This window comes from Agelaius phoeniceus, chromosome 9 (assembly GCF_051311805.1).
Source record: "Agelaius phoeniceus isolate bAgePho1 chromosome 9, bAgePho1.hap1, whole genome shotgun sequence".
NCBI lineage: Eukaryota > Metazoa > Chordata > Aves > Passeriformes > Icteridae > Agelaius > Agelaius phoeniceus.
This window is the reverse complement of record NC_135273.1, coordinates 13,061,993-13,084,090: the sequence shown is the minus strand read 5'-3', so window position 1 is coordinate 13,084,090 and position 22,098 is coordinate 13,061,993. Positions and strand designations below refer to the sequence as shown.

The 22,098-nt window shown below is 39.5% G+C and overlaps 2 protein-coding genes across 4 annotated transcripts in view; both read right to left on the bottom strand.

Moving 5' to 3' along the window:
- Positions 1–305, bottom strand: part of SEMA4G (semaphorin 4G) — a 29,600-nt gene extending 29,295 nt beyond the window's left edge. For 2 of the 3 annotated variants that reach the window (XM_077182943.1, XM_077182945.1), the window contains exon 1: positions 160–305. The gene's annotated coding sequence lies outside the window, so the exon portion shown is untranslated. The remainder of the gene's footprint in view (positions 1–159) is intronic. The other variant, XM_054637437.2, reaches the window with a different exon arrangement.
- A 2,218-nt stretch (positions 306–2,523) lies between these two features.
- The window catches only part of SLF2 (SMC5/6 complex localization factor 2), a 30,289-nt gene continuing 10,714 nt past the window's right edge, over positions 2,524–22,098 (bottom strand). The window contains exons 6-20 of the mRNA XM_077182942.1: positions 19,805–19,887; positions 18,722–18,832; positions 18,282–18,449; positions 16,177–16,279; positions 14,645–14,720; positions 13,221–13,362; positions 12,679–12,784; positions 11,880–12,053; positions 11,216–11,313; positions 10,509–10,596; positions 9,885–10,010; positions 8,983–9,060; positions 7,306–7,392; positions 5,862–5,930; positions 2,524–4,710 (exon numbers count right to left, since the gene is read on the bottom strand). Of these exons, the coding sequence (XP_077039057.1) occupies positions 4,675–4,710; positions 5,862–5,930; positions 7,306–7,392; positions 8,983–9,060; positions 9,885–10,010; positions 10,509–10,596; positions 11,216–11,313; positions 11,880–12,053; positions 12,679–12,784; positions 13,221–13,362; positions 14,645–14,720; positions 16,177–16,279; positions 18,282–18,449; positions 18,722–18,832; positions 19,805–19,887 (1,545 nt within the window). The 3' untranslated portion in view covers positions 2,524–4,674. The remainder of the gene's footprint in view (positions 4,711–5,861; positions 5,931–7,305; positions 7,393–8,982; positions 9,061–9,884; positions 10,011–10,508; positions 10,597–11,215; positions 11,314–11,879; positions 12,054–12,678; positions 12,785–13,220; positions 13,363–14,644; positions 14,721–16,176; positions 16,280–18,281; positions 18,450–18,721; positions 18,833–19,804; positions 19,888–22,098) is intronic.

The window sequence follows — 22,098 nt, the reverse complement described above, 5'->3', positions numbered from 1 at the left end:
TCAACTGGAGGGAAAAAACACATTGCGTTCTGCAAGCCTTGCCATAACAATGCTGGAGCACAAAATACTGGGGGGGTGGGAAATGGGTTAGTACACAGGGGAGGCAGGCAGTGCTTCACAAAGGTGAAGGAGAGCTGATATGCAGTGCAGCATCCTCACCTGGCAGGCCTCTCCCCACAGCCTGGTCAGGGCAAAGGGACATGCTCAGTTTCCAGCATGCAGATCAATGTGTCTGAGAGCCTGAGCGATGCTGTCTGCCGAGCCCACGGCTGCTCTGCATGATTTACACTGCCTTTATAAAAGCCTGCAGTGTGAATAAAGCATGAAACTGGATGCCTTGCCCCCCTCTCCCCACCACTGCCCCTGGCAGCTTGAAGCTATTGTTTTTATTTCAGCTGCAGCCTGGCGGTCCGTCGGGAGAGGAAGGGGACCCTCTGCTCCTGCATCTGCTCCGAGAGCCAGGAGTTCCAGCAAGCCTCGGGAGAAGAGAGCCTGAAACCCAGAGGCAAAGCCCCGGAGCCTGCGTGCCCACCCCAGCCCAGAGCGCTCACTGCGCCGGTGAAGGACTCCCCCGCAGCACAAAAGCAGCACAAATCCATTCACCCTTTCTGCTCCTCTCTGCGAGGGAAGGAGCATCGCTCGCCCGGCTTCAGGCAGCTTCAGCCGCAAATGCAAACCCAAGGGGAAGCACTGGGACAAGGGTGTGTGAAAATGGCCCCTTTATCCACCCCCACACACCATGAGGGCCAAGCCTGCCTTGAAAAGTTTTGGGTTTCCCCCCAGGCTGATGGCAAAGGCGCTTTGATGACAATGAAGGGAACAATTCCAGTGGAGTTTCCATCCCCTCCCCTGTGACCTCCCTACAGGGAACTGGGAGGTGGCAGGGAAGCTGAAGGAGGTGAAACATTAGCAGCATCTCACCACGCAGAGACAAGGGAGGCATTCAAAAAAGTACTACATATCCAAAAGCCACTTAAAAGCAGCCTTAAAGCATAGGACTGACTTTCTCCAAACAGATCAAAATATCAAGATGGAAGATGCAAATGTTTTTCTTCGCTCACCACCCAGCCTTGCTTTTGCTACCAGATAAAATACTCCCTTTCAAATTCCTGACTGCAAAGGCGAGGAAAAAGCATCAGCCAGACAAAACTAAAAGCTTCTCTGCAAAGAGAAGCCCTTCAAGGAATTCACTTTTCCTAGGATCCTTCCCACCAGCAGCCCGCACCATTCCCCAGCACTGAAAGCCCTTTTCAACACGTGATAAGAAGGGGCCCTGCCAGTAAAGCTGGCAAAATATCCACAAGGCAAAACATGAAGGTATTTCACAGCCTGGGGGGAATATGGGGAAAAGGGCAATTAAAGGAATTTTGATAAGTTAAACCACAAGGAATAAGCTAAATCCACTAATGATTGTCTGACCCCTCTGGGCAGCTCCTTTGGAGCTCCTCAGCAGCTGCTTAGGCTCCTACAAGCTCATCAAACCTCTTCCCTCAAAGTCAGCCGGTCCCAAGAGCCTTTTCTCTCTTTCTGGATGCAAAAAGAAGCACTAATATGCCAGTGGAAACCGCTGCCCCTCGGGCAGAGGGCGGTGTTTCCCACTGGGGGACTTTAGGCAAGAAGCAGTTTTCCAAAAGCTCACAAACCCAAGGAATAGGACCCCAGAAAAATTAGGAGGGTCATCTCCAGCAGAAACCTTTCTGATTTGCCCTTCTCAGTAAATCAAAAAGTCACAACCACCACAAACCAGTGGAAGATGAACCAACAAAACACCAAAACACAAACCCCGAGCCAGGGATACTGTGCTACACATACAGCTCCCCTGGGAATGAAAACAAACAGAAGACCAGCATTAGTACTGGAGCTCCAGTATTCCTGCTAGTGACAGGGTGAGCAGAGGAACCCAGCTACCTGGAAGTACTTGCCTGAATCTCCACAGCAGCAGAGTCTGTTGCAGCCCCTGTGCCCAAATGCTGGCCCCCAGGACTGGTCCTGGACAGTGCTGAGCACAGACCCCTCTCCTGGAGACAGACCTGGCTTTCTGTGCTCAGAAAACCAGCACAGCAATTTTATTCTGAAACACTTGCCAGTTTCCCATATGTGAATCAACCCTCAGTATTAAGTCTTTTTCCACACTGAAATCCTACCTCTAAAATGTCTTTGCAGCAATCTAACCAGATCCTCCACCAATAACAACAACACACTTCAAATATTCCAGTCACCTGCTTTTCCCAAAGACATTCTCAACTAAATCATTATCTTGGGGACTTCAGAGAGTTCCTGCAGCTGCTGCATCAATGAAATGTCCTACTGACCTTCAGCCAGACCTACCTGCATATCATTAATCACTTCTGAAATCCCCATCCATTACCAAGTTCCATAATAGGAACAGTGAGAATATGAGATGCACAAATAGTTTCACTGTCAGGCTTCTTCAACTTTAAAACCAGAAGTGTTTGGGTTATTTTAAGCCATAGAGAGGCTTGTCAGAAAATTAAAGGAAAAAAAGGCAAGGAGCTACAAACATATATTTTACAACCAGACTTTAATTTTTTTTTCTGTTATTACTGCAATAAAGTGCACCTACTTCCACATGAAATGTGATAATTGGGCTCTTAATATAGCCAACACAGTATCAAAAGATAGACCTCAAGTGCAAAATGCTTCTCTGAAGACATCCAAAGCAGTTAAGACCTTTAGTGTGCAACAACCTTTTGCAGGAAAAGGAAACAGCCTTTTCCAATGCATGCAAGTCCTGGCTGAGGGACAGCAAATGAGCTGGCAAAACACAAGGGCAGCAGGTTTGCTATTTCACTGCCAGGACCCTCTTGTAAAGACCCTGTAGTGATGCTTGGGAATCATTTCTCTAAGGATTCTGATGAGCACCAATTTAACCCACACCTAGACTTCAGCTCTTGAGGAATTACTCCTCAGCTACAGAACAGATGGAAGAGAAATCCAGACCAAGCAGGAGTGGGGGAAGAGGGAAAGTGCTGGAACAGGCGTTAAGCATGAAAACACAGGACTGGCTGAGCTGAGAATGATTTCAAGACTGTCTTCATCTATAGTGAGCTAATTAGCTGTAAAACCAAGAATTGTAAAATGTGCCATAAGAATAAAATAGGACCTGTGGCCATTTGTTTTTTGTGAAACAGAGCCCATTTTCTCCAGGGATATTTAACTAGAAAGGAGTGTCTGGTTTTATTTTTTCATTGTTCTGTTAAATGAAAGTAAATAGCAAAGTGGCTATTTTGTGTGGAAAAACCCTCAGCAGTTTCAACATGCTTTGAACTGCAGTACAAAAGCTGTTCATCTAAACTCCTCCCCTTTTAGTCTTCAAAATATACAGGCCAGCAATGTCGACTTTACACCGTAAGAAAATATATACACATTAAATACAGTAAACATTCCACATTTTTTTACCTTTATACAATATTAGTGAAAAAAATAAAAACATTAATAAAATGACATACAATATATTCAACAAAGTAAGCAACTGCTATGAGAAGGAAGGCAGATGAGCTATCAAAGAGCAAAAGATGACATTGACGTAGCAGTGTAACACTTGAAAAAAAATAACATTTAGTATGAATTTTCAAATCTAATAGACTTCCTCTAAGATGTGTCCATTCTATAGCAGTTCTTTTATATGTAATACACAAATTAAAGTTGAAGGTTTTGTAGTTGGCAGGATTTTTAAGCCTTATTTTACATTCTTATTATACAGAATTCCATACAAGACAGAGTAATCTACAAGAATTAAAACAGTATTTTAAAATACAAATGTTGATGTTATTAAAAATCTCTTATTATGGGAATCCCCATTGGTGTTTCTACCCAATAACTGAACTTTTCTTCCTCTTACATCCATTCTACAGACAAACCACAGTGTAAGATTTAAGTGATAGCATTTGTACAGAGAACACAAAAGGAGATCACATCTTCCTCTGATTATTTCATAAACAGCTCCTCAAGCTTTGAGCACATATTGTCTGTGCAGCAGGACTTCACACCAAGGAATTCAGTCATCATATGGCTTTCATAGTCTTACAAAGGTGAGCCAAATGCTGTTCTCTAATCTCCACTGAGATGATATTTTATTCTCCATTTAACGAAGGTGCAACTGCTGTATTTTGTATTTTTAAGAGACACTGGATGTTGATACCAATTCTGCTTTGCAGATTACTATGATTCAGCCCACATCTGAACCACTTCCTCACCTGCTCACAACAGGGGAGGTCTAACACTCCTCCTGAACTCACTTTTCATGTCACAGGGTAGTTCTTTCCCAGCCAACCTAAACAATGCTTGCAGGTATATGCAGGCAAGAAAATAAATACTTGCTGTTATCAAATAGGTCTTGTGATTAACAAGGGAAACAAGAAAAGTTCCCTCAGCTTTCAATATAGTAAAATATTTCTAGCCAGTTCTGATAGGGCTATAGGAACAGCTGGGTTTTTTTCAGTTGATCAACTTCAATTTTTCAGAAGTAGAGCACTTGTAGTAAAAAACAATGTTAGTAAAATCAGATTCTCATGTGTCTAGAGCTTGTCTGAATCAAGCTCAAGTTCTAACTCAGGTGACTGATTTCTTCTGTTCCAAACAAGGTGAAGCTCCATTCATTCTACATCCTCCTTGATTTCAGTTTCTGCTATTTTCCCTTAACTAGGCAAGATTTCATGAATCTGGCTCCCAGAAGTCATGCAGTTTTCCCTAGAGAATAAAAACAAATTAGTATACAAGTCAGAAATTCAGTGTCAGAAGAAATTAGTAGAGTAGGCAAGTGCTTAGCTTGGGAGCACCACAATGTGCTGGAAAAAGTCCCTGGAATTTTATTCTGAAACACTTGCCAGTTTCCCCATATATGAATCAACCCCAAATACCTCCAAAAAAACAATGCTGAAAGAGCCACCTCGTTACCAACTTTCATTAATTTCTAAGGAGATTCTGTAGCCATGTGTTACATGTGTCACTCCTTGGAGTGCTCAGAACATAAAATATCACACACACTACACAGAACTTCTTTTTTGCACATTGTTGGGAGGAATCAATAGTCTTTACTAATGGTTAATTACACAGTTTTTGACTGGAATCAATACTAGGCATAATGTATAATTTAAATTTTATGTAAATGATACTCTGCAGGACTGGAAAGTTAAGCTTTCCAGAGAGATTGCTTTATGTTCCAAGACAGGACTCACACAGGTGGTCTGATCACATTACAACTGAAACCTTACGAGCCAAGGCTGGAAGAAGGAGCTCTGAACTTTGTGTATCAGCAGAAATTATCCACCTATTCTACCAAGGCCAGCTAGGTGTCACAAAGGCAAATATTTCTGAGACTTATCAAGGCATTATTTACTACTGCATACTTTTACAAACATGAGAGGCTTTGCCTAATCATGCCATGAAATTTGACACAATCAAAGGGGGAGGAGTTGTTGAGAGCCCTTAACATATGTGAATAAAGCCCTGGACTCAAGAAGTCTCAAAGCCACACGGTGCCAGACCACAGCAGGATGTGCCTCACTGCATTCCTGCCCCAATTTCCTTTTGGAAGCATCTGCTAATAGCTGTAATCAGAGACAGGCCCTGTGACTGGGCTCAGGACTGGGATTTCAGTGTATTACACACACCTTTACAAAAACAGAGCTTTTAACAATGGAGAGGAGATCCTGCTTTTATTGAAGCCAGCAAAGTAAGAATTTTAATTCAAATCCATTCTAATACACGTAAGTGTATTCCACAGCCATGCCATTTATATAGAAAAAGAAAATCTCTTGAAAGGATTTGCCATTTTCAAGTGCTAAAAACTGAGTTAAATGCACAGCTGCAATGAGGGAAGAGAAGTTTCATTACAGTACCTGAGTAAGCCGAGTGCTTTGTATCACGTCCTGCCATTTCTCAAATATCCTAGCAGCCAAGCAGCTTACCTGCAAATTCACATTGATTAATTTAGCCATTTTTGTTAAAAATTAAAAAAATCATACCCTGTGCTCCCCCTCACTGCTCCAAACTCAAAAATAAACAGATAACACAACATACAAGGTTTACTGGAAAGGAACAATTTTATTGTCAGGAAGTATCATCATCTCAACTTCAGATCCCTGTAACTCATTACTCTGAATTGAAAGTCATGCACTCCACAAACATTAGAGGCACATGACTCCTCAGGTTGAATGTTTGGAATCACCATGCAAACCTCTGCCCTCCAAACACCACCTCATCCCTGGGAAATGAGGTTTGTCACAAGTCTGATTGTACCTAGAACAGGTGCAACTGCGGCCACAAAAGCCAACAATGCAGCACTGGCTGCTTCTGAAACAAATTCCTTGCACATAAACTGTGCTTTTTCATAACCAGGCACAAGCAGGTGTTTAATCCAAGCCATTCACACTGACATTTGCTTCATCTCCTGAGTTAAAACCCAGCACAGTGGCATCCTCTAGAAGTTACTGCAGTATTACACAAATGAAGCAATGGAGAAACCAGAGTAAGATTTTCCCCTCTCAGTGCAAAGACAAATAGAAACAGAAGTGAAAGCAACCAGCGATACAACACTCCAAGGCAAGAGCAATTAACTTGTTAAAAGGATCCATGCTCCACTAATCTGAGTAAGAAAAGAAGAATGTTTTTGAGAGGTAAGGAAGCACACAACTGCAAATGTCTGATTTAAAGCTGAAGAAGCCAAGGCTTTTCAAAGCTGGGGCTGGTGACTTTTTCACTGAGCTGACTTTGTTTGTAGCATGCAAAGCCTGAAGGTCACAAAATTAGGACTATCAGATATAAGGCTCACAGACAAAGCAAATAAAAGGCAGTTGTCCAAGCTTGATGCTACATCACATACAGCTGGCTTAAATCCAAAGCACTTTTAATCAATTCATTTATTTGAAAAATAAAATGGAGACTCGTGCAAAACAGGCAACTTTCTCAGTCCTCTGCACCTGCCCTGCAGGTAGGCTCTGCTCTTACAACTGGAGTCAGCTACCAGTGACTGCCACAAAGAGAAACAGAGCAACTCTGGGGGCCTAAACGTGGAGATGCCTGGCTAAAGGGATGATCAGTCACATTTCAGAGCTGCTAAGAGTCCCACTGTTAGCATTAGGAGTATTTTCAGTGAATTAAAATGGGCATGTATTTATTCCCACGCAAAGACATGATGCAGATAGAAAAAAAGAGGAAAAACCCCCGGGCCCATGAGCAACTCCTAGAATATCTAGGGCTGAGATGAGGGAACAACATGCATCACAAACACAAAAAACCACCCCAAAACCAAAACAAAACACAAAATCAAGTTCTGCATCTTACCTTAGACCGATAAAACATTCGTGCATCTTCCCTAATATCACCTTTCACGTGCTTAACTAAGGCACGACAAAGCTTCACTAAGTGTTGCTAAATAAAGACAAAAGTGTACAGCTCTTAATCCTCCATGTCAAAACTACAGGCTTTATTTAAATATTGTATCAATTTAAAAATTACATGCTTCAGGTTGAATTTTTCTCAGAAATACATAGTTAAGAAAGGGAAAAGAAAGAAAACAAGACCACATTGCAAGATCCTCTATCTCTTGCTGGCATGCTCCTGGTAAAGCAGGTCTAAGAGTTTTTAAAAGCAGCTTCAAAGTATAGCAGAGCTATACAACACAAATTCTAAAGTTCCTGCTAACTAATCTGCAAATCCTTTCTGCCCCCAAAATAGCAAACACAGTGCAGTGCCATTCACATCTTTTATCAGCAAAAAAATTCTGAAGTTACAATAGCTGAAAATAACCTTTTCAGTAATGATGACTCAGGTAATTTCTTTTGTAGGAATTGGCTGAGCAGGTAAAATATATCCAAGGTTTTATGCGCTGATCTTTTATTTTCTCTAAATTTCTGATTACTTTAATAAAGCAGTTTTGCACTTCAGGATCTCTTGATAATGACTCCCAAGGTCTTTCACATTCTGTTAATTTCTTCATAAAATTCCTGTTTTCAGTCTCTCACTGAACAGCTGCCAAGAGGCTCCACTCTGCAGAACAGGTGAGACATGCTGAAATTCTATTTATAAACATTTGCTGGTGTCTCAAGACCACCAGAATTTATCCTCTCTAACTGGAAGAGGGGCAGAAATTAAATAGTCAAGACTGATTTTGCACAAGTTCAGCCTGCACAATATTCAGCCATACCTCTCTTGCCACTTGATGGCTAATAGGTCAGTGAATTATAAAGTTTTTCTTCCTTAAGAAATTGAGACATTAAAAAAATAATTGAAAATATCAAGTTCTCCACAAATCTAAGTACTACTGAGACACCTAAGCATCCAAATGTAGCCAAACATTACTGGTTTATGTCTCTCAAACAGTTCCTGTGACAGATTTCTTAAAAGCCAAGAGTGATTCTACAGGGCAGAAGGTTTACACAGACACCTTGCAGCAAGCAACTCCCAGCAAATGATCACAGAAATCTGAATAGAAATACTGAAAGGCTAAGCAGACAGAATTACTTGTAAGATGTTCACATCACATGGCAAAAAGGAACTACCACTACAGAGAAGAGCTACAGTCTTGCTTTCACTTGCTGCACACCAGCACAGGAAACTGAAATGTGCTTGAAAATATTTTACTGGGTATCTTTGAAGTGATTTTCTCCTAGACTGAAAAATTTCAAACCGACTTCCAAAGCTGATAGAATCATTTGACTTAGAAGTTCTGTGTTAAGTTTACCTCCAGATACCTTCTGAGAAAGATTAACACAACAAATGCCTGCTCTTTCACAGCCTTATGTCTGGAGGTAGCTCCATTCACAGAAACACAGAAGAGTTTTCTCTGCAGTAAATACACACAAGTTCTTCTGCATTTACCTTGCCCAGAACAAAAGCTTCCCCCAGTGCTCTTATGCACTGGTGATCTTCCATCACATGATAGCTCTTACCAAAACACACTGAATGTGCATGATAGACAACATTTTAAAATCTAAAGGTCCAGCCACTAAAGTTACTTACCCTTTGATTAGAATTTACAACATCAAGGAAACTGGCTTCACTGACTAGATGAAGGAGGACATAGATTAGGTAGTATACCTGGAGAGAGATCAAAAGAGCTTTAGCAGTGAAAGCACCATTATTTTAACTCTTCACATCTAGACATGGAACCATCTCTGCTTTCTGGAATGAATCCTGCAACAGCCAGGCCAATGGACAAGTATATCAACACATCTGCCTAAATAGCTAATTTGAAACAGTATATTCACATATTAGAAACATTTTAAACCAGTATTATACTGGTTTAAATAACCTAAGTAATCCATAAAAATGAGGTTTTACTAACTGAAAATTAAATTCAGCAGTTGGCTTTATTTTCCCTCAATCTACCCCCAGATCAAAACACTTGCTGAGAGATTCCATGACAACCACTTAAATAACCAGACCAATATTCAATTTTTGGACGGATGGAAATACTAAATCTTTTTAACACTTGTTTGAGAGAAGATATTAATAGAATATTCACAAATCTTTTTCTGAAACCTGAAGTTAAAGTTTTGGCTCAGCACTGAACAGTTTTCACTGATTACATCAGAAGGGAGGGAAGATCGTCCCCTGATTACAGAAGTAGAGACTCAGGACTTCCCTGTGACTTCAGAAAATCTGACCATTTCCCTGTTTGCAAAACAACCCAATACAGGTTCCTCCACCACATACTCCTTTCCTTCCCCCATGGCTATAACCAAAATTAGTAATATTTTAGAGATGAACAGTAACAAAACAGTGTATTTACAGTTCCACATAGAGAACTTTTTAAAAGTAAAAGAAATATTCCCCAAATAGTATTGTAATATATGATAGTACACATAAAATATTAAAAAGATGCATAAGAAACAAAAGCAAAAAAGCACTTGGCTATATACCTCATGTTCTAGTTCTGCATGAACTTCATCATCTTCATGTTCCTTCTGCCCTTTTCTCATCTCTCTCATCTTCTTCAGTAGATAAGAAGGTTTCATACGCACCAGAAACTGATGCAGAAGAAACATCTACAGATACAAGCATTAACAAATTGGACTGATTTACTAACAACAGAAAATTGGAAACTGAGTGCCCCTACAATATTACTTATCCATTAGAACAGGAACAGAAAAGGGATTTTTAATTAAAAAAGAAGTTTTCGTGCTTTGAGTAATTTTTGACTATTCACAGACTTCAGTGTTTGTACACTTTCCCAATAAAAGATCAAACCTATGAAAACGGCATCTCCACATGATTACAAAAGGAAGACTCAAAGAAATGTAGACTTCTTTCTAATGTCTAAAACTAACATCTGGGCATATAAACAAGCACAAGCTGCAGAACGTGCAGATTACACACATGTGCAAATGCACTTTTAACACTAATCTAAACAGAAAATTATTAATTGGTCATTTGGTAAAGTTCTTGAAAACAGGCTTACAATATTAAAACATAAAACACAAGCATACAATATTAATGTTTTCTGAACTTTCAAATTCTACAAAGACAATATATGTAAGAAGTACCTGCTTGTCACTGTCATCAGGTATTTCTACATGCTTCTTATGAAGAAATTTTGCAATTATTACTAGGCTAAGGCGCCTTTTTACTTCCCTGAAAAACAATTAAAAATTATTTCCCTTAGAATTTTTTAAACCCATGGTTTCTACAAAGTATGTGAGCCTATGCCTGTCTTCCTTAGACATAAATTTGCTTACAACTATTAAACTGGATTTTCTGAATATAGGAGCTATATAAACCAGTAAGTCAGCTAGTAAAACAGAAGTATCCTTAATCTCATTGCAGCTCAGCTTCTGCACAAGTAAACAATGCTAGATACTTGTCTCCAAGCCTGAAGGTAATGACCTAACTTATTCTGCTCACTCACTTACATTATAGTTTACTAATTTCAAAGATACAGAACTCAAAATAATGCTTAGAAGCAGACATGAATCACCCAAAGAAGATTTAAATTTTGGTCACTCAGACAAGAATTAGAGTGATGGATGCCAGAACCTGAAGCTAAGCCTTCCTTTGCTACAGTGTACCAAGAACCCACAGCCCAGAAACTACATAGAAGGATTTAACAACCCTTTTTCACAGCAGAGGTGATCAGGAAGCTATACATGCACACCAAGGGTTGCACATATATCTGTAACATATGAGAAAACAAATGCCTTTTGTTTTTTAAGTGTTAATGATCTATGCATTTCTGACACAACAGTGTCATTACCGTCCGCGCGCGATGCAGCTGGGCACCAGCTGAACGAGCCACAGGAGGTTGTGGGGATTGCTGGAGAGCTCACTCACTGACAGGCACAGCTCAGGCATCTTCAAAAGAACAACAAAACATCCTGAAACTGAAGAAGGGCTGTTTGCTTTATTTGAAAAGGAGCACACACCTACTCCCCAGAAACACAGGCGGCATAATTGATAAAAGGAACTGATCTAACAAGAGATGACGTACGTAAAAATGTCTGTGCTGCACCAGCAAGTGAGTCTGCTAAATACAGTTTAAAGTAGGGTAGTTGAGATCAGAATGTCTTTAATGACAGCTTACCAGCATAGTGCAATAATTTCTTCATTCTTTCAGACTGCCATTTTAAACATACAGCTATTTTAGCACACATAATCTTAAGATAAACAAACTGGTAGAAGAGGACAGGCAACTCAATGTCATGCAACAAAAACCCTCTCAGTATACCCACCCACTTCCTAAATCTCACACAAACACAAAGCTTTGAATTTTTCATATTAGTATTTGTACTATTATTGAAAATTCTGTATTACATCTTCAGCCAGTACTTTTCTGATATGTCAAAAAAGAAAAAAATAAAGAAAACTTCAAACACAAATTGCAGTTTCACAAATCTAGTACAATAAATTCATTAAGTTACCTTTGTATCCCAGTCTTTTATATTCATCAGAAGCTTGAGAAAAAGGCACTGAAAATCTGTCAGAAAAGGTTTTAACTGTTTCTCCAAGCTTATTTTAAATAGCAATATAAGCAGCAGCCATATTTCTTGGTCAGTATATCCATCGTGAATTACCGACGTACAGAAAACTAGAAACTTTAAAAGAAATACAAAGCATTAAAATATGGAATTATTTTAGCTTATTTTGAAGCATGATGAGAACTTAAGTTTTCCACACTCACAGTAAAATGTACCTCAAATGATGTACTGTTTTGGCAGCACTTGTCTACTAACATGCCCCTCTCTCCCAGTAACACCACCCTTTTATTTTAATACCTGCTGGAGACTAATTTTTTTGAGCAATGGCAATATTGCCCAGACACTACTGGAGCAGGAAAGATCTTTCTTTACTACATAGATAATCCTCCTTTAATTGAAGGAAAGGCCAAAATATTTTCTAAATACTTCAGTAATACTGAAAACTGAAATCAGTGGATAGTTTCTTCTATGTGAGGGAGCCAAGATATTCTATGAAGTGCCAGAGCTGTATAAGGGAAGCAGAAAAACTCTGCAGTTGGGAGTGAAGCCAATGGAAGACAAGAAACTGAAGTTTGCAAAATGCCTGCAATAAATTCTGCTGGATGTGAAGCTGAAGTCTCAGGAGAGCATCGACTCAAACACATGCTCAGGACTGGATTGCAAACCCTATCCTCCCTCCCAAAAATAAACACACATACACAAAAAAGAAACCCAACCCACAAAAACCTTGGAGTTTTCTTACCTTAATCATATTAATTAAATTGTTTTCAAGTAGATTGGGGAACACTGGACTGGCAGTGGCTTCATCTCCTCTTGGCTGTTGACTCGCTGATTCTTGCGCCTGACTTCTAATAGAAGAAAGACAATCTGAGCAAAAAATGAACAATTCAAAAGCCCACAAAGGTTTACTGACATCAAACTGAAGGAAAAAAAATCCTCCATGTATCAAAATGCCTTCAAATCAAAATACTCCTCAGTTCCAGAGCACCCAACACACATATCTAACTCCACTTGTAGCCAATTACTTTGCCCAGCTATTTAGCCAGTATTCCTACAAATCCTCACTAGGAAGATGCAGGACAAGGACAATGCTCTGGTTTGCTGAATCCTTATCTAGAAGGCATTGTTTGAATTCCAGAGTTATTTATTCTCACTACGAGCTGAGCCAGGAACTTATAGAGTATGGGAAAGGAAACAAAAAAGAAACTTCTGATTCTAGATTCTGAGCAAAAAGCTTGTTTTCACAGGATCTAGGGAAAAATAAATCAAAAGGAAAACACTTACAAAATATCATGCTCATTGAAGAGGGGTTGAAGATGTTGCAATGGAAAGAGAGATCTGAACCCAACACCCATATTGACAAAAACAGTTGATATATCAGCTATTGTAGGAATCCATGGTTTAAGCTGCTCATCACTGATGGAAGCTACAAATAAAAGACATGGAATGGATTAGTTTAAATTTAGTTCTTAGCATTAGTTCCTTTTAAGGGAAACAAATAAGCTTAGCAGTTTGCATCAATTCTACCAGCTCTCATCTCACAGGAGTCAGTACATTAAGCAGTAAGCTTATTTTCAGAACAAGGAGGGAGGAAAAAAAGTCTAATACAGTATTTTACACTAGGGACACATCTTGCCTACATAACAGGTCAATTGCTTTCAAATTCCACCCATTTTCTGTCATAGTTCTCTTTCATCACAAACAGCAGAACAAGCAACAAAGCAATATTTTTGTCTAAGAGAACACAAATTACTGCCTGTGTAGGCAAAGGTAAGAAGGTGTCGTTATCAGAGTGGGACTAGAAGAGAAGCTAAGTGAGATTTGAAAACAGGCAAGGTTTCTGGAACAGAAGAGGTTAACAAGGAACTCCCAGCCTTAATTATTTGAATGCTCATTCATTATCTTGAACTGTTCATTCAGAATCAAGCCTAATGACAGCAAGGCATAAAATAAAGGAGGCTACATTGCCTCTGATACCAGCTCTGATTTCAAACAAGAATTAAAATACAGGATACAATTTGGACAGGCCTGAGCAAATACTTCAAGAGAACCACATTACTTTAATAATGTCAACTGGTAGTCTTAAATGAATGTCACTTTTGATGGATCTGAATGAGGACATGGGGAACATACAAAGGAACTTGTAGTGGAGAAATATTTGAGTACAGACAAAGGAAGAAGACAAAACACAGAAGACAGTAGAAGCACTGTGGGCTGAAGCAGATCCTTCAAAATGTTTCTGTGCAGGTGTATGATTCACTTCATTTTTGTCATTTATCTGGAAAAGAAATCATGAAGTGCTACATACTGGGAATGACAATGTGAAAAACATCTTGCAATGCTTAAACTACAAATGTCTGCATCATCCAAAGTAAAAGATGGAAAGGAGGGCAAACTTTTGAGCAGACTGAGCTTCTCTTCAGGTTAATTCTATTTGTGAAACACCAGGAGTGAGTTTAAAGGCTCTGTACTGGATGCGCTACTTTGGAGGTATGTGCCAGGACCATACACTGTGATACAGGTTGCACACACTCAGTGAAGGTCAGCCCCATTTCTGCATTACATTAGTAAAACTAGAGCCTAAATTCAAGCCAAAAATCACCCAACAGAACTAGTGCCTTTTACTTCCTCACTAACACTTTTCTAAGCTGATGAGAGGAGAAGTGCTTTCACTCAGGTGGTCAGTTTTCCATCCTTCAAATGCTTACAGTTTTTTAGTGATAACTCCATCAATCTGTCCAAGATCTTGGTGGAAACACAATGGTCAGGATGAATAGACATCATCTGTGAACAGAGAAGCTATGCATCAAAAACCAAGATGCATGATGGCATCATTTTCTTTGATTAGAAAAAAAAAAACCCACATCAAACCAGAACAAAAACAACACCAAACTTCCCAGCAGAGTAAAATGAGTAACAGATTAAAAAACAAACAAACAAAAAACCTAACCCCAAAGCCTCTAAAGCAAGATACACCAATGAGAACAGAATACTGTGAACATTGATTATTTCAAGCACTGCAAAGATGATATGAATACTGTAAAATTAATTATTTACAGTATCAGAATGCTGTAACCCCACGTTGGTTTATAAACAAGTTCTGAGGGTTAAGAGAATAGAAAGTATCACATACCCCTTTGGAGCCCATTTGTATCTGTGATCAAATTGAGCTCCCTGAGCAGGAGTGAAGGCAACAAAGTTAACTACACCCTTTTCCAGTCACAGACAAGTTGGACATATGCAACACTAAACCCAAACAGTGAATTCTTAGTTTTTCACATAACTCTTAACTACAAAAACATGACTATGAAGTACAGTTCAGATATCCTGGAGCACTTCACTGGCCCAACAAAAACTTCTTTTTCTCCCCCAAGTGCTGGATAGTTTCCTGCTCTGCAAGTGATCTTAATTGGCTCACACTTCTTCCTTATTAGTGGAACACCAGAGCTCACAGAAAGGAGGAAAGCAATTTTTTAACTGGCTGGAGGGAAGGACATGGAAAAGCAAAATATTTTGCTTTTGGCCAATGTAGAAAGTCAGTCAACAGACTGAAGCTGCAACTTCCCAGGTGGTCCAGATTTCTTTTTTTGTTTCAGGTGCAGTTAGAATATGGCAATTAATAACAGAATGGAGACTGCAGGGAGGCATTTTTGTGACTAACAGCCCTGTGTAAATTCCTGGTGATTCAGAGACTGACACAGATATCTTGAAAGGAGAGAGTCACCACATTTCCTTTGAGAAAGACTCCAGGCTTCTTTCTGAGCCATAAGGTACCTTTTCCAAATGAAAATTATCTGACAATGCTGGTATCACTGGTGATTTAGAAGATTATATATGTAGAAAATGGTACCTCTGCACTTTTGCATACTGCAGCATGTATTGTTTTTCTAAGAGTGAAAGTTCTAAGAGTGAAAGGAAATAAGATTAGCATTTGCTCATGGTGTGGCCCACAGCACCTTTCCTCACTTACTGTGTCCTTTTTCAATGCAGTAGCATATATGAACATGGACATGCAGCTTTGCATTCACTCAGAGTGTGGAGAAAAGGCTCTCAATTGTTTCACCCCTAGTGGCAATCAAAGTACTTCAGATGGGAAAACAAATCAGAACCCAGGAGAGAAAATAATATCTGATTTAAAAGTTGTTAATGGAACAGATTCACAAAGTTCTTCAACTGGCTTCCAGGAAAAATATTACACATGCACAGAGTTATGATAACTACATGAATTGCACAGACTTACCTGGAACAGCCACTTCAGAATTGCTATGGGACAAGGTGTATCATGGTAAGCAGAACTTAGAATGCCATTAACAACTAAAAAAAGCTGCTGTGTTATACTAGAACTGTAAGAGAAAAATGGGGGCAAGGAAAGAGGATAATAATTGATTAGTGGTTGCATCATCACTTTTACAAAAACATAAGAACTTCCTCATCCCTCAGCTCATCATCAACAGCAAAGAAAGATCTGAATATGCAATACAGGTGTTGTTCTTATGCTATTACTTATATAAAATGTCATAGTAATCAAGCCTTGATTTTTAATAGCAATCAACTTTACAAATGTCCTTTAGAACAACTATCTTTCTCTCTATAAAGCCATACTATACAGTCTGGAAACATCTGCATTATTAGGGAATAATAGTTTCAAACAAACATTGATTTACACTACTGTACTGTGAACCACTGTGCCTGACTACACAGACTCCTGCTATACTCAATGAGACTATTAAATAAGATTTTTAACTGTCCAATGACCTTTACCAACAATTTCAGAATGAGAGAGAAAAAATATTGTTTCCAAAATTTTTAAAATTCCCTTTTAAATAAAGGGTCTGGAGGGCAGACTAATGCAATTAAAATCCCACAGCCTAATCTCACTGTGCAAATTTGTGGGGTGCAAACAGTAGCTGTTGGGATAACAGAAAGTGTGCCATTGCTATTACTGAATTACTGGAGCTTTAGTCACCAGGATGAGTTCAGCTGGTCAGAGCACGGTGCTGGTAACACCAACCTCATGGGTTCAAATCCCATATAAGGGACCATATATATAAGGGACCCATATATAAGGACCACTGCCTTAAGAGTTGGACTTGATGATCCTTGTGGGTCCCTTCCAACTCAGGATATTCTATTATCCTTCTTTAGAAAGTTAGGGATGTCATAAGCAGCTGAACTAAAGATATCCTGTTTCCCCCACACCCTTCTTTAGTCTCCTCTATTCTCTGTCTACTAAATCAGGTAACTCTGTCGAGAGATCTGTGTCCTAACTCCCACATATACCCTCTACCTGCCTGACTGGTAAGACCTCCATGTGCCAGCTGGGCAGCCAGTCTGTGCCAGCCCTGCCAACTGGGCTGAATGCATAAGCAATTAAATCATAATTGCCTTCTGCAAGGGATGATCAGTGTAATCCTCATTCCTCTAGTCACTGATTTACAAGATGCTTTTGAAGCTCATACCCTTGTGATCTTCAAAACATTAACAGAAAGGCCTGAAGCCAAAGGAGTGTATCACAACCAACATTTCCTCAAGAGATGAGAAGTCACTCTCCACCTCTTCACACCCACAACCACACATATTCATGTACATAAAAATCCTTGAAGAGTAATTGAACTCTCTCAGTTCCTCCAATGCATGTTTGGAATAAAATACCAAATGAAATACCCAGAAATTTTCAGGATTTTCACTTGTGGCATTAGGCAGGTATTTGTCCAGCTATTTGTAGTGTGACAGCCCCATAAATATAGAGCAGAGATGCCTGTGGGTTACAGAGCAGTTGTTTATGTACACAGAGACACACCAGTGGCTCAGTGACTGAATCTAACAGATGTGAGAGATCCTGACCCTCTGCAATCCTCATCAGAGGGAGCCCCAAGTGCCAGGCCCATCCAGCATGGAAGCACCAAAAGTCTTTCAGCAGACATAATGTAACACTAGAAGGTCACAAACAGGTAACCACAAAGGTCTTTCAGTCTGCACATGGTTAAGCTTGTGTTCATTATAACATTTCACTTCTGCTTTTGTCTCCCACAAACTGGTAAGGTTATCAACAATAGCCCAGTGTGGTAGAAATATGGAAGAGGCCAGAACAGCTGGTTTTCCTCATGTCTCATTTAAGAGGTTTTTCAAGAATTCCAGAGGAGAAAAGAAGGAAGCTTCAAATTACAATTTACTGTTCTGTAAAGCTAACTCAGAAAGGAAAATTCCAGGGAAAGGGAACCAGTCTTGCCTATTTAGTAAGACAGAGCTCATTTGCATGCAAAGATTAAACAGTACATTAAAACTGCTAAAAATAACAAGAAAATTGTACAAGTAAACACAGCAAAGTGAAGAGCATATTCTTACTTCACAAGCAGATATTCTATACGATTTTGAGGGACAAAGTGAAAATTCCTCAAGTCAAGGTTATGTTGAGTGAAGATTTTCCCAGCAGCTGATAAATCAAATAAATCTTCTCCAGGGTGTTTGTCAGGTATGACATAAGTTGCTACTGAAAATCTCTTCATAAAGGCCCTGTAAAATTCAAAATTGTTTTTATCAACTCAAACACTTAGAAGCTATTTCCCGCTTGAGAAAGTTATTTGCAGATAATGAACACATCAGTCTTATGTGAAAGCTGAATTGTTAAAATACAGTTGCACCCAAGGAAATCCACCCAACCCCAAAAGATTTTAAAATGGTTCTCATTAAACATATTAACAATTGTTGGAAACAGAGAGAGGTTAGGGATAAAAAGGCTAGAAAAGCAGAGATCAATATTTCATTGGTTTTGGAGTTGCAAGGACCTGTGTTCTTCTGGGAGATCATCTCCATTGGCATTGTCCTCTTTTTCTCCATCTGAAGCATTGTCCTCTCTTTCTATGTCTTCCTGTAAACGTTTCACTATTTCCTCTAACCTGAAATAACAGCAGCAGCAGAGCATACCATCACCATTTGATATTTACAGCACAATCAACAAAACCCAAGCTCTGAATGTGAACCCTGGAATCAGTAGCCATTTACACACAGCAAAACCATGTGAGGCATTGCATCTGTGTAAAACCCAAGCATCTTGCTATTCCAAGACACAAAGTATTTTTTTCCCAAAACCTAATGAATTTCCAACAGCACAATCAGTCACTGGCCTCTCAGACACAAATACTCAACCAACCTCTGATAAAGTTTTTGTAATTACACAAAACTTTCGATCTTGTGGCTGAATGTTTACTTTTTTCTAAGCACCAAACAAGTATTTTATTTGTTAAACACTATTAGTTACAGGAGTATCTGCTACTCCATTGGCAGTAAGCCCATAGTTACCAGGGTCAAATTCTTTAATCAAAACAGTTAATCACATAAGCAGTTAAACACATATACTCATCACCACCACTTGCCATTAACACAAACCACATTTCCCTTCCTACCCAAAAGATCTCTTGTAAGAATACTCATTAGTTCTGTTCACTGACCTGTGTAACTACTCAAGACATCCATAGCCTGCAAAATTTGGCAACCAATACTGAGCTGCAAATGCCTTTGAAAAAACTACTACAGTCAGTCTACATAAATATTTCTATTTCATGCCTGACCAGCAGCTGCTAGCTGGCTCACTGACCTAAAACGAAGGCATCAGTAAATTTAGCCTGGCTCTTCAGGGATAAACAGATGTAGCACAAATCATTCCTTGTTGCTTGGAGGGAGCCTGTCATTCAGCTTTTACCATTTAAACAACACTTGTAGGTTCCTGTCATTCAGTTGTATGTTGGTGGCATCAGCAGGCAAAGCTTAGCCTGCTGCTAATCAAACTCCATCAGTTCTGGGGAGACAAGGCAAATCCAAGCTTCTACAACACCATCCCACATTTTTCAAACCAGCTTTAAGAAACAAACCTTCTATCTCCTTCATCCTCCTCGAAGAGATGATCTAAGCTGTTCACATAGGACACCTTGCTTATAACAGGAGTCTTAGAAAGCTGTAAATAAAATAGCAAGACATTTAAAAAATACCATGAGCCATGAATTCATTATTAAACAATAATCAAAATAGAAACCTCTTCTAATTTTAATGATATTTTACGTGCAGATATAAACCTAAAGGAGACCCTGCAAAACAGGATGATTATCAGTTTAAGTTTCTCAGTCCCTTGACAATTTTACATGAGCATTACCATCAGAAGCCTTTTACCTCACAACTCTACTATTATTATCATCCACTGAGACCCTGGGAACCCCCATTCTTGTGCATGAGACAAGAACCTCCAAAAATTACTTAGTTCTTTTATTTTCAGAGTCCCTGGAGGGCAAAATTCCAGTGTTTGCTAAATGATCTCTAAATAAATCAAACAAAAGAAAACTTCCAATCAAAATCCCAATATAAAACCAAATTAAGGTTTTATATAATGTTGCTAGTGGCTTGTTTTTCAGTAGCCAGTCTTTCATTCAGCTTGTAGCAGACAACAGATTTGAAAACTTTTATGGCCATGATTCCATTCTTTGGACGAGCACAGCTCTTTTGATGCCACCCTGGTATTCAGTCATCTCTTAAATGTAACAAGCAGCATGTCTTTGTCTGGGATATCTGCAAGACTTAGCTTATTTTATATTTGGTCAATATCTGCCAAGTAAACTGTTGAACAAACAGGGAATCAAACCTTTATTCCAATGTACACATACATCCTTTCTTACAAGAGAAGAATGTGGATATACACAAAAATCATGGTCATGGAAATGTTAGGACTGCTCTAAACTGTTCTGTCTTACTTGGCCATTAATTTTATCAGGAACAGGCCAGCCAAATGTTGTGGTCACACACATGTCCCACAAGCATTTGCTGCATGTGTTTAACAGGCTTAACCATTAATCAGGTAGTCATGTTGGCTGAGATTGTGAAATACATATGAAACCACACAAGTCTGATCTCTAACACTCTTGATTACAGAATCATAAAAACAGATTAAATAATTATGGCTGCTCAACATCTGCCCATGGAGACAGTAACTCAGTCAACAAATAAACCCTATCAGAGATTGAAAAGCATGAGGAGAGGGGAAGGCAGAAGAGAGAATTTATGCAGGTATTCTGTTTGTTTTCCACTCTAGAAACCAGTGATGGGCTGACCCCAGCCAGCAGCTAAGCACCACAACACAGCTTGGCCATTTCCCCAGCCAGTGGTGCAGGGCAGTGAAAAGAAAAGCAAGAAAAGCAAAGACAAGAGAATTAATGGGTTAACAACAGATTAGTAAGGGAAAGGGCATAAGCAAGAAAAGAAAAAGCTATTCAAAGGCAGTCACTCAGCACCTCTGACAACAGAGGGATACCAAGCTACACTCTGAGCAGTGGCTACATGCCAGACCAAATCCCCCCGCTGGTTTTTTGATTGCTGAGCATGACATTATGTAGCATGGAATACATCCCTTTGGTCATCCAGAGTCTGTTTTCCAGGCTCTGTTCCCTCCCAGCTTTTTGTCTGCTCTATGGGGGCAGCATGGGAAGAGGACAAAGCCTTGATGCTGTGCAAGTAGAGCTCCACAACAGGTAGAAGACTGATCTGTTATCAACCCTGGTTTTGCCTGAAACACACAGCACCATACAGCTGTTATAAAGAACATTAATTCCAACCCAGCCAGGCTCAGTACAAAATATCTGTTTAAATACAGCCATTCCCAACCTGTACCAACTGTCAGGAATGCCACACTAAGACCCACTGCAGGACCTTCCCTATTAAAACATCATTTTACAATAAAACTTCAAAATCAGTACCTATTTGACAAGCTCTTATTGAACAAATGAGCTAATTTTAAAAACACCAATACATCACCGTAATATCCTGTACACAGGGATTTAAAGACATCATCTATCCCCTGTGATCAGAATTCATTCAGCTTTTTGAAATCCTAAAATACTTCCAATTTCCATGAAATACAACCTCAAAGAAAACACCACACTTACTCACACTCAGATCTCTGACAATCACAGACTGTGGCAAGGACATATGACTGGAGTCTAGCACACAGATCTCTAAATGTCTGTATCAATTTCGTCCAGTTAACTTCAGCTCATCAAAATCTTACCTGACTAGGAAAACAAAACCATTAGACTGCATGCATTTTCTAAACGTAGCCTCCTAACTTTGGGGGGGAAAGAGCAAAAACAGAACTCCTAAAAACAAGCAGAAGGGATAGAGC